The sequence below is a fragment of the Rhinichthys klamathensis genome, unplaced genomic scaffold, assembly GCF_029890125.1.
Source record: "Rhinichthys klamathensis goyatoka isolate OS25496 unplaced genomic scaffold, OSU_Roscu_1.1 h1tg000104l_1, whole genome shotgun sequence".
Classification (NCBI taxonomy): Eukaryota; Metazoa; Chordata; class Actinopteri; order Cypriniformes; family Leuciscidae; genus Rhinichthys; species Rhinichthys klamathensis.
Genome location: NW_026606643.1, coordinates 885,563 through 897,952, shown reverse-complemented (window position 1 = coordinate 897,952; position 12,390 = coordinate 885,563). Strand labels below are relative to the sequence as shown.

At 37.4% G+C, this 12,390-nt stretch overlaps 1 protein-coding gene across 1 annotated transcript in view; it reads left to right on the top strand.

The window, feature by feature from the left end:
* Positions 1 to 12,390, top strand: part of ppp2r2ab (protein phosphatase 2, regulatory subunit B, alpha b) — a 32,859-nt gene that overhangs the window by 11,402 nt on the left and 9,067 nt on the right. The window contains exons 4-10 of the mRNA XM_056253265.1: positions 801 to 898; positions 979 to 1,144; positions 2,296 to 2,408; positions 3,373 to 3,550; positions 3,673 to 3,837; positions 3,997 to 4,166; positions 6,107 to 6,198. Of these exons, the coding sequence (XP_056109240.1) occupies positions 801 to 898; positions 979 to 1,144; positions 2,296 to 2,408; positions 3,373 to 3,550; positions 3,673 to 3,837; positions 3,997 to 4,166; positions 6,107 to 6,198 (982 nt within the window). The remainder of the gene's footprint in view (positions 1 to 800; positions 899 to 978; positions 1,145 to 2,295; positions 2,409 to 3,372; positions 3,551 to 3,672; positions 3,838 to 3,996; positions 4,167 to 6,106; positions 6,199 to 12,390) is intronic.

The following is a 12,390-nucleotide window of genomic DNA, read 5'->3' as shown; positions in this document are numbered from 1 at the left end:
GAATAATCGTTCCAAACTTACTGATTAGTCTGCGAAATAATCGACGATTAGTCGATTAATCGTTCTAATAATCGTTAGATTAATCGATTATCAAAATAATCGTTTGTTGCAGCCCTACATTCATATAAAAACACCCACGCCGCGCTTTGACTTTGAAACGTGAAGTGCTGATGTTTATTCAACGATGTCAAAGCCTTTTGGACAATCTATTTGTGGCGGGCAGTGTTGATATTGTGAACCAATGTACCAGTTATCAATTAAAGTTTAACCTATCCATCTTCACCGTCAGGCTTAGTAACACACACACAGCTGTGCCTCACCCACAGTGCAACAGTGAAAAGGGAGCCTCTCAAAAAGTGTCGTGCTGCATTCCAAACGTTGTTTAAGCGACACATTGGGTATTGCGGTAGATTAAAAATTCATATCATTACAAACATAAACACCAGTATTCGGTATGAACCGGTATACCACCCAGCACTAATGTATATTTACATCATGTTTTTGAAGAGCTAATCATTGTAGCCAATCAGACATATTTGATGAGCGCTCAATATCAGACAAATATCTCTGAGGCGTCAGAGGTGTTTTCCATTCTGCCTAAAGTGTCACATTTTTAAAGTTTCAGTACCGTCTTGGTACCGAAGTCTGTACTTTTTGACAACACTAATAGCAAGCTTGTGAATTGAAATCGAATCGTGAAATTTGTACCCTACTGTTAAGATGGATCAAATATCTATATCTTTTGGGGGGACGAGGTGGAGGAAATCTAACAAATGTGGTATGCACATCCCCTTATATAGCCGACATCATCTCTACTGTGGAGTTCAACCACTCAGGGGAGCTGCTAGCCACAGGGGACAAAGGCGGTCGAGTTGTCATCTTCCAGCAAGAGACCGAGGTAAAGGATCAAGCGATCCCACATTAAATCTGCTTTCATTCCCACGTCTTTCTCACAAAAATGTATATTTCTTCTTCCAGAACAAGAGTCAGCCACAGTGCCGTAGTGAATACAATGTTTACAGCACATTTCAGAGCCACGAGCCTGAATTTGACTACCTGAAGAGCTTGGAAATCGAGGAAAAGATTAACAAGATCCGCTGGCTACCACAAAAGAACGCTGCACAATTTTTGTTGTCCACAAATGGTTAGTAGAGCATTGGGGCATTTTGTAGGTTTGTTGTTAACGTTAACCCTGAGTCCTAGGAGTTCAAGATAGAAATGCTTGGGATTTATGTGATTTAAAAATGCCTGATTGACATTTATATAATACCGTGAATAAAATGAAAACCATTTAAAAAATCTAGAAAATTTTCTTAAACCCCCCCCCAAAAAAACGTTTATTTTTCATTATTAGGGTTGTCAGTGCATGTTAAATTATTAAAAAGTAATTGCATTTCAGTATTTGCTGAAAATAGCCGCCAAATGAAGATAATTCTAAGACGGTACATTATTGTGGCTCACAAAAGCATTCATTAGATTAAGATATTTTTGTTTAATTTAGCTCATTTAATTAATTATTTTAATGGAGTATAGATATTAAATTTATATATATATATATATATATATATATACTTCATTAAAAAAAATTGTCAAGTCAACTACATTTTTTTTATTAACATTATCTTTCAGTTCTTATATATGGTTTTACATGACCCTTAATATCAAGTAACTAAACACATCATTTATTCATACGGCAGATCATTCTGGGATTTTTATTTTTTATTAATCAATTAAATTAAGATGCTAAACGATTACTTAATCTCTGGGTGTACTTTAATTGGTCATATGGGTTTAAAAGTTCAGCACTTTATACAGACTGATTTATGATTATTTAATGATACTTATAATACAGCCAATACAGAATCCTCCATATATTCAGCTGGAGATGCATTGGATCACTTCTGTGAGTTGATTTAAGCTCTGCAAATTCTCCAGATTTTTCTCTGACTCACTGAAGCGTCTCCATGCTGTCTAAAAATATGAACTCTCTGCTGTGTTATGCAACCAGTGTGTATTTAAAACTCTCTTGAATGGATCTAATGCCGATCTTCTGTTCACCCACATACTGGAGAAAGATATTTATGGGATAGAGTTCATATTAGACATGGGAAAAATTACCAGATGTTTTCAAAATTTGGTGAACTGTCAACTTAATTTGTTATGCCAGTCAAACTACCTCTTTTTATATATAGAAATTGGCTTTTTTTTTTTTTTTTTTTAGTTCACATAATTAGTTTAGCATAAGTTGTAAGGGTCATCAGGAGGTGACGTTGTTTTGCCTGCCTTTGACTGCAGATAAGACTATAAAGTTGTGGAAGATCAGTGAACGTGACAAGAGACCGGAGGGATACAATCTTAAAGAGGAGGATGGGCGCTACAGAGATGCTGCTAACATCACAGCTCTACGGGTCAGTCACGCATGCTTGTCTACACTCAAGAACACTAGATCGACAAAAAAACTGCCCAAATCTGATCATTTCCATTATTCTTAGGTTTGCAGGTTTTATGCATTTACACTACCATTCAGAAGTTTGGGGTTGGTAATATTTTTGTCTTTTGCTAACTTTATTTGATCAACACTGCAGTAAATGGGGCTTATGAAATCCGTTTTAGTTTTCATGACTTTATACAAATTTATTATCAAAAAAGGTGGTAATCAAATGAAGGCATAATAGGCAAGGCACGTTTATTTATATAGCACATTTCATACACAATGGTAATTCAAAGTGCTTTACATAGAAGAAATTAAAATACCGGTAATCAAAATAAATAAGAATAATTAAAACAGTTTAGAATAAAGAATAAAATACAGTAAAAACAGTCGGACGAACAGTGGCACAGGGCTCATTCAGTAAATGCTCATTCAATACATAAATGTATTTTATCTTTTAAAGTGTAATCAAATGAAAAGTAAACAATTCGTTTTTATTTGTTTGCAAAAAAAATGCTGCACAACAGATAAATAAAAAATAAATTACATCACATGATCTTTTAGAAATATGTTGATTTGCTGCTCAAGAAACATTTCTTATCAATGGTGAAACCAGTTGTGCTGCTCAATGTTTTTGTGGAAAGCGTGATCGTTTTTTTTTTCAGGATTTTTTGATAGACAGAAGGTTATTTGAAATAGAAATCTTTTGTGACATTATAAATGTCTTAACTGTGACTTTTGATCAATTTAATGCATCCTTACTGAATAAAAGTTTTACTTTTTGTTTGTTTTACAAACATACTTTTGAATGGTACTGTAAATTTGTGTATATATACACATACTGTTTATATCTTATGTCACTCCATGACAGTTATAAATACATAAAACACTTGTGGTTTAAAACTTTACTTAAATGGCAAATAAACATTTAAACTGTGCAGGTTCCAGTATTTAGGCCTATGGATCTCATGGTGGAGGCCAGCCCACGGAGGGTCTTTGCCAACGCCCACACCTACCACATCAACTCCATCTCGGTCAACAGCGACAATGAGACCTATCTGTCAGCAGACGACCTGCGCATCAACCTGTGGCACTTAGAGATCACAGACCGCAGCTTTAGTATCCTAGAAAGTGATTTCTTTGGTTAAAAGCATTGATTTGGGTTGTGAATGTCACGTTGAAATGTCTGAAAATGACATTTGTGTTGGTTCAGCTGTTATGTGGCTTTAACTCTGCGTCAGACATTGTGGACATAAAACCAGCCAATATGGAGGAGCTGACGGAGGTGATCACAGCCGCAGAGTTCCACCCTCACCAATGTAACACGTTTGTCTACAGCAGCAGCAAAGGCACCATCCGCCTCTGTGACATGCGTGCATCGGCACTTTGTGACAAGCACTCTAAATGTGAGTTATAAGAGCCTACTACATCATATGACACTTTATCAAATCAAAGCTAAAGCGTTTCATTGGATTGTGTTTTCTAAATGGTATATAGTGTGATGTCATGCATTAGTTGTATAAAGGTGAGTGTGCTACAATCGTTTTCTCCTCTACTTTGTCTAGTGTTTGAGGAGCCTGAAGACCCCAGCAACCGCTCTTTCTTCTCTGAAATCATCTCCTCCATCTCAGACGTGAAGTTCAGTCACAACGGCCGCTACATGATGACCCGAGACTACCTGTCTGTCAAAATCTGGGACCTAAACATGGAGAGTCGACCCGTTGAGACATACCAGGTGAGAGTTCATAAATCGTGCTTTAATCATGGAAAAAAAAGCTAGTCAACCTACATTTTTCGTCATAGATTTCGTTTACGAAATTAACACGGCTCTGTTATCTTGCGGATTTGACCACTGTAAGAGTAAGTTGCCAATATTTTGCTATTTTATTATTAAAATTTTTATTATTAAAAACGTATGAATTATCGTATGTTTACTTCAAATATCTTTAGAGAGCAGTAAAAATGTCTTTCTATTTTAACCTAAAATATTATGGAGTGCTAAATTCGCATGTAATTTGTTTCATTCATACTCTACGCCAGAGGGCGCCCTCCTGCAGAAAGTCCACAAGTGAGACTCATGAATAAGTTCCAGGAAATCCCTAATATGGACATGCTTTCAGAGATCTGAATAAAATGCAGATAGTTGTGACTGATTAAACATGAAGAGAATTAACACACCATTGCAACAGCATATGGTTTATCTGTGCCTTTATACCTGTATATAATACTATAAAATATATTTTCTTTGTCATTTCTATTTGATTGATAGCATTATTTGTTTATCGTTATATATTTAATGTTATCGTGAATTCCTTTTGCCATGATAACCGCGTAGTAAAAAATCTGAAATGGTGACAGCCCTATTCACGTGAAATGCATACGGATCCATCGACAGAAACATTAGTGGAACTCAGTCTCGTCTGTTTTATTCGCTGTTGTTTTCCCCAAACCATTTATAGATGTCATCAGATTAATGTGGTGCAAATGCGTGAAAAAACGCAGGTGGAGAATGGTAGTTTTTTTTTTTTTTTTTTTTTTGAGAACCATTACACCCCTAATATATATTAATCATCAAAGAAACCTGAAAAAATGTTTACTCAAAAATATTAAGCAACACTACTTTTTTATCTTATTGTATTTGTTTATAAATATTGATATTGAAAACGGTAGAAAACTGTTTTTTCAGGTTTCTTTGAATATTTTTTTTTTAAAATATGGATAATGTTAATATCTATTCATCAAAGAAACCTGAAAAAAGATCAGTTTTGTCAATAATATTAGTATTGTATAATAAGTAAGTTTTCTTAAACGCCAAATCAGCTTACTAGAATGTTGTGTATATATTTAAATAATCTTAAATCTTACTTGGTTCAATTTTAAAAAATAATTTGTCATCTAGGCTATGTTGAGCAATGGCAAGTATGGTATGTATGCTGTATGGTAAGTAATGGCAAGAAAGAATTGTTGGCAATTTCACTGTAATGTCACATTCCATCAGAAAGAAAATTCCAGTGTGTACATGAAAAGACTTGCAAATACTATTTTTGTCAACATTAGGGGGCGCTTTCTTCACTATTTAAAATTGTAGGATTAAAGGAATAGTTCACTTAAAAATGAAAATTGTCATCATTTATTCACCCTCGAGTTGTTTCAACCCTGTATGAATTTCTTTCTTCTGCTGAACACAAGGGAAGATATTTTGAAGGTCTGTAACCAAACAGCTTTGACTTCTATAGTATTTGTTTTCCTACTATGGAAGTTGTTGTGAACTTTTTTCTTCTAAAGTGTAGGACACTCAGAAGCGAAGACCAGGAGACTCCCAAGTTTCCTACACTTTAGAAGGAAAAAGTTCACAAAGTCAATGGGGCACATCAACTGTCTGGTTACTGACATTCTTCAAAATATCTTCCCTTGTGTTCAGCAGTAGAAAGAAAATAGCTAAACTATTCCTTTAAGGTTGACAAAGTCTGCAGTTTTGCCCCAATCATTTGGGAGTGTCTTAACACACCCAGATATTTATGATTAACATTCATGGCTTAGATGAGGTCTTTGTAGATGACTGAGTAAATTTACTGTACTTGAGCGTCAGGTTTATTTATTACCTCTGATCTCCAGTAATGACTTTCACTGCTATGTCAGAGTTCATGACCTGCTTTTCACTCTTTTCTGCCATAGGTTCACGAGTATCTCAGGAGTAAGTTGTGCTCTCTCTATGAGAACGACTGCATCTTTGACAAATTCGAATGCTGCTGGAACGGAAATGACAGGTTAGACCCTTCACAAGCCTGCATTATATCATTTTCATAATGGTAGAGTATCCTGAAATGTAAACACTTAAAAGTACCGCTAGTTTAAACTACATTTGTCAGAGGGTGAAAAAGTCCTCTGTTGTTCTTCCAGTTCCAAACTACTGGAACAACTTCTTTTTTTTTTTGGGTCACAGTCAAGGTTTGAAATGAACACCCGCCAAATGCGGGTATAAAACTTTGGCGGGTAACGCTGTCAAATCACTAGCCATTTTGGCGTGTTACTGTGTTTAATCACTTTGCTGAGAAAGTTCGTGTAAGCCAAATCTGTGTGGATTTAGCACAAATACTCAACTTGTGAGTCATCGTGATCTATTAAATACAGCGTATTGCGCAGAATCTGCGCATTTCTGGCTTACTTGAACATGCACATTACTACGCAACAAATAATGGTGCGCTTGTTCACTTGCATTGAAGCAATAGCGTAGATTAAAAACCATTTGGTTAACAGAAAAGACATTGCTATTTTCCAACATCCTACATGTTCTTTGTACTGTATTGATCTGTCCACCTAAAACACATTTTTGGTAGGGGTGTGACGAGACGCTTATCTCACGAGACGAGACTAGACACGAGATTGGGTTCACGAGAACGAGACGAGACGAGATTTTTGCACAATTTTTCAGAAATCCTCAATGACAAAATTCATGGCTGGAAAAATAGTATGCAGGTGCATTTTTCAATGTTTTAACTAATAATCTTCTAATGCATGTCATTTCAGGTCTACTTTATGAGTATGAATTATCAAATGCATTGAAAGAAAACAATATTCAAGCACTGTAAAAGGTTTTTATTGACTGGCTTTTCTCCTGTATAATTTCACATTAGTCTCTTCAGACCTTACTGTACATTTAAGAGCTTTCAGAACTTCTGATTGAGGCTGTGTGTGACCTCCTAACTGAACTCCTTTTAACACACATTTAACAGAGAAATAAAAACCGTATAAATAACAAAAATAAATAACTGTTTTCTCTTAGTCTTATTAAGTGCAAACAATAAGTGCGAGTGCAACCATAATCAAAGTTAGCACACAGACTCTTTATAATTGTTGTGAAATTGCGGTTTTATTTTGCACCGGCAGTTATAGGGTTAATGCGGTGAGTTGGGAAAAGGCCGAGAGAAACGAGGCTGTTTGTCTCTACAGTTGTTCTTGCGTTCCGATTATAAGTTCAGAAACGGAGCCTCCCTTGTCTGTTGTCCTTTGTACGTTACAGTGCTCTCTCAATATTCGCAGTGCCAACAGAGACCAGAGCCGCAAATAAACAGTCCAGAGATGGGTATTAGGAGACGGATTATTTTATGTATGCAGCCTAATTTGTGCGCAATGCACATCAGGGAGCTTGTGTTTTACTTTCACTTACAAATTCGTGACCGCGCGTATAGGGAGCAGCGGTGCTGAGCGCGCATTCTACAAGATAAGACATTTACCAGACGTTTAGTCTGTTGCGCAACGAATCCTCCGCCATCGTCACGCGATCAGTGAACTGTGATTCGTGCTGCACTGATTGCAACGGCAACTCGCGCTGGATGAGCAGAGCAGACTTTTGCATTAGTTTATAATGGTTTTTATTTTTTTATAAAAACAACAAAACGATAGTTTAGGCGAATGTGAGTGTAGCGGTGGAATATTAATGGGGATATCGCGAGACAGCTTTTTCACTCGACGAGAAATCTCGTCATATTTAGTCTCGCGAGATCTCGTGGCACGAGATCTCGTCACACCCCTAATTTTTGGTAAAAAAAGATGAGAATGAATGAGGAAGGTAGGAGATTGCTGGATGACAGGATTTTGTTTGAATAAGAAATGAATGTATGAAATCCAAAATTTAATACGGTTCGAGTTCGCGCGCGCGATCATTAGTTATATTAGTTACCAATGATCACGCGCGCGACCTCAACAATCCACTACTGTGGACTTCGAACGAAAACAGGAAGTAAATACAGGTATGTGAGCTGGCTGAATTAACATCATTTTTATTAATATCTTGCACATCTATTGCAGTCAGATTGACCGTGGTCACTCTTAATAACACCACTCACATGGCTGTGCACTTGTAATGACACATTAAGGTTGTTAAGAGGCTAAAAGCAGGTTTAGAACCAGTGTTGTTTTTGGCAGCCCTTTTAGTTTTAGTCACATTTTAGTCACTTAAAAGCTGAATAGTTTTAGTCAAGTTTTAGTCGACGAAAACAAAAAAAGGTTTTAGTCAAGTTTTAGTCAATTTTAGTAAAAAAAAAAAAAAAGTCTTTACAAAATAGAGAAAATAAAATGCGGCTGTGTCAAAATTGGTATCAAGTTCAAAAATAGAAAAGAAATAAAAGTGCCACTTTGCAATCTGTTAAAAATAGAAAAGAATAGAAATCCATTTGGCAAGACAGGTCTATTTATCCCTGCAGTATAGTGGCTGCAATGAGCCTGTTTTGAATTGCACAATTTCTCAAAAGTCAAGCTCAATGTTCAGCTGAGATCTGTACTTTGTTTTCAGTTAAACTGAAACAGCTGAAAAGCCCATCTCACAGAGATATGATGTGGCAAAGGGAAGAAGAATACACACAGCTCTCTGCCTTTCGCCTACTTAAAAACGTGATATATTTTATAAAATAGACATAACATACTGTGTTTGATATGGGATTAAAATGATGGGTAGTGTATGGGCAGTGTATAAGATATAAACTAATGATAATTACTTTAATATTCCTTTGTTCCGATCAGAGCATGTGAGCGAAGAGCGCATTTCTGAATATTCCGCCCCGCTCGCTCATTCAGCTCAGGGTCGCGCGCTCAACACAGAATGGCCTGCTGGTTCGAGAATATGTGGAATAAGAACTGCCTCTGACTAAAGTTTTTATTCTAGTCGACTAGTAGTTGTTCATTTAAGCCATTAGTGGACAAATCGCCCCTTTATATTAATTTAATTAGCCTACTTAAATAGGCTATACGGGATATTGAGCGTTATAGCCGCACTCAAGCGCACGACCGCACGCATAAAGCTTGCCACAAAGAACGATTATGATTATGAATGTGTAAAAAAATAGCAAGGAGACATTTAATTGTTTATTAATAAACTGGTGTTTTCGGTGTCGCTGCAAAGATGAATTTGACGATGCGGACTCGCCATGAACGAATAAAGATAAAAAGGCATAAAACGGAAAATTTCCTCCCGTTTTGGAGGAGACCTGTCACGCCAGTGGGGCGCGCCCCACACTTTGAGAACCGCTGGATTATACTGAAACTGAAAGTATGTCCATAAATCATCTTGTCGTTTCCGACCACCAAGCCCGTTTATTGGCTTCGCCGCCATGGTCCTTTGAAGATGTGTGGTGAGTGACTAGCCGCAGCCGCAGGTGTGTTGTTGTGTGGAATCTGGTGCGCGCGCGGCATGGGTACCCAAAACAATTATAGGAAGCGGCAGCATTGCTGATACTTTTTTTTAGCTCAAAACAGACAGATTTCACGCAAAATAGGCAGAAATGGCATGCATTGCGAACGTCAGACTTATAGTCATTTTCGTTCCGTCTCTTCTTGTCAACGAAAACTCGAAAACGTCTTTTCATGTTTTAGTCACCTTAGAGCCATTTTTAGCTAGTCATCGTCGCGTTATCGTCATAAAAAAAAAGTGCGTCAACGAAATCATTTCGTTATCGTCATCGTTGACGAAAACAACATTGTTTAGAACTTGCCCCATTGAAGTCAACAGGGTGCGAATTTTAAAAAGAGGATAACACGGTGTAGGCAACACCGATTTTTGTCCTTTTTGTCTGTACTGACAGCACTCCAAATGTACAAAAAAATGAGCTCAATGTTAAAATTGACCGGAGTTCTCCTTTAATCAATAATTTTATATTAAAATTCATTATTTATTTAACTTTTTATAAATTAAATAATGCAATGAAAATACAAAAATACAGTGTGTTTTTCCTCGATGAGATCTTTATTACAAGATCATCAACTTGTGGCAGGTAAACTGGATGCGCTGCGGTGCTCTAAAGCCGGCGTTCTAAAACAGAGACCCTCGTTTGTTCCAAAATAATAAATAATAAAAAAAGAATCATGTTAAACAATAACTTAACCAAAAACATAATACTAAGATCTGACAGGTGAGAGAGATTAGCCTACCTAACAATTAAATAGGCTATTTAACAAATTAGGCTACTTAACAAAGCCTCATAAAAAATAACTTGTAAGTCACACACAACTTCTGCAGCAGTCTACTGATTTGAGAAATATAGGCATAATCTGGGGTCAGAAGCGACCGCAACCTGGTGACCATAAGTCCAACCGCCGAAAACTCCCGCTCTCTTCATGAGTTACATATATATGTATATATGTATATATATATATATATATACACTCACCGGCCACTTTATTAGGTACACCTGTCCAACTGCTCGTTAACACTTAATTTCTAAGCAGCCAATCACATGGCGGCAACTCAGTGCATTTAGGCATGTAGACATGGTCAAGACAATCTCCTGCAGTTCAAACCGAGCATCAGTATGGGGAAGAAAGTTGATTTGAGTGACTTTGAACGTGGCATGATTGTTGGTGCCAGAAGGGCTGGTCTGAGTATTTCAGAAACTGCTAATCTACTGGGATTTTCACGCACAACCATCTCTAGGGTTTACAGAGAATGGTCCGAAAAAGAAAAAACATCCAGTATGCGGCAGTCCTGTGGGCGGAAATGCCTTGTTGATGCCAGAGGTCAGAGGAGAATGGCCAGACTGGTTCGAGCTGATAGAAGGGCAACAGTGACTGAAATAACCACTCGTTACAACCGAGGTATGCAGCAAAGCATTTGTGAAGCCACAACACGCACAACCTTGAGGCGGATGGGCTACAACAGCAGAAGACTCCACCGGGTACCACTCATCTCCACTACAAATAGGAAAAAGAGGCTACAATTTGCAAGAGCTCACCAAAATTGAACAGTTGAAGAATGGAAAAATGTTGCCTGGTCTGATGAGTCTCGATTTCTGTTGAGACATTCAGATGTTAGAGTCAGAATTTGGCGTAAACAGAATGAGAACATGGAACCATCATGCCTTGTTACCACTGTGCAGGCTGGTGGTGGTGGTGTAATGGTGTGGGGGATGTTTTCCTGGCACACTTTAGGTCCCTTAGTGCCAATTGGGCATCGTTTAAATGCCACGGCCTACCTGAGCATTGTTTCTGACCATGTCCATCCCTTTATGGCCACCATGTACCCATCCTCTGATGGCTACTTCCACCATGTCACAAAGCTCTAATCATTTCAAATTGGTTTCTTGAACATGACAATGAATTCACTGTACTAAAATGGCCTCCACAGTCACCAGATCTCAACCCAATAGAGCATCTTTGGGATGTGGTGGAACGGGAGATTCGCATCATGGATGTGCAGCCGACAAATCTGCGGCAACTGTGTGATGCCATCATGTCAATATGGACCAAACTCCCTGAGGAATGCTTCCAGCACCTTGTTGAATCTATGCCACGAAGAATTGAGGCAGTTCTGAAGGCAAAAGGGGGTCCAACCCGTTACTAGCATGGGGTACCTACTAAAGTGGCCGGTGAGTGTGTATATATATATATATATATATATATATATATTAGTGCTGGGCAACGATTAAAATTTTTAATCGCGATTAATCGATTTCTCGATGATTTTCTTGCGATTAATCGCGATTAATCGCATTGTTACGCGCAAACTTTAATAGTGAATTCTAAAGTAGTGTATTACTCACTTTTGATTTAAATGTACTGCTATATACACAAAAGTGTAATAACATGTGGTTTGCAAAAACTTTAAACAAATACTTTATACCAGCAGTATTCCCTTTACACAGCAATAGAATATTTATTGTAAATCTCAACTTAAACATTAATGTAATCAAATCAAATATTAAAACAAAGCTATTTGCCACTGCCAGGGCATTACCTTTTATCTAGCTTGTTAAAACGAGTCCAGTTTTCTTGGTTTTTTTCTTAACTGGTATCAACAGGTGTCTTTTAGCAGCAGAAACAGTCTATGTAGTCAGAGGTCATAAGATACAAGTCGACCAACGTTACTTCTCTGATAGTAGCTTAGGTTTGGTCATGCCATGGTTTCCCATGTACACTAAGATTGCATTAAACAGAGGTAAAGCCCAATTTATACTTCTGCGTCGAACTTA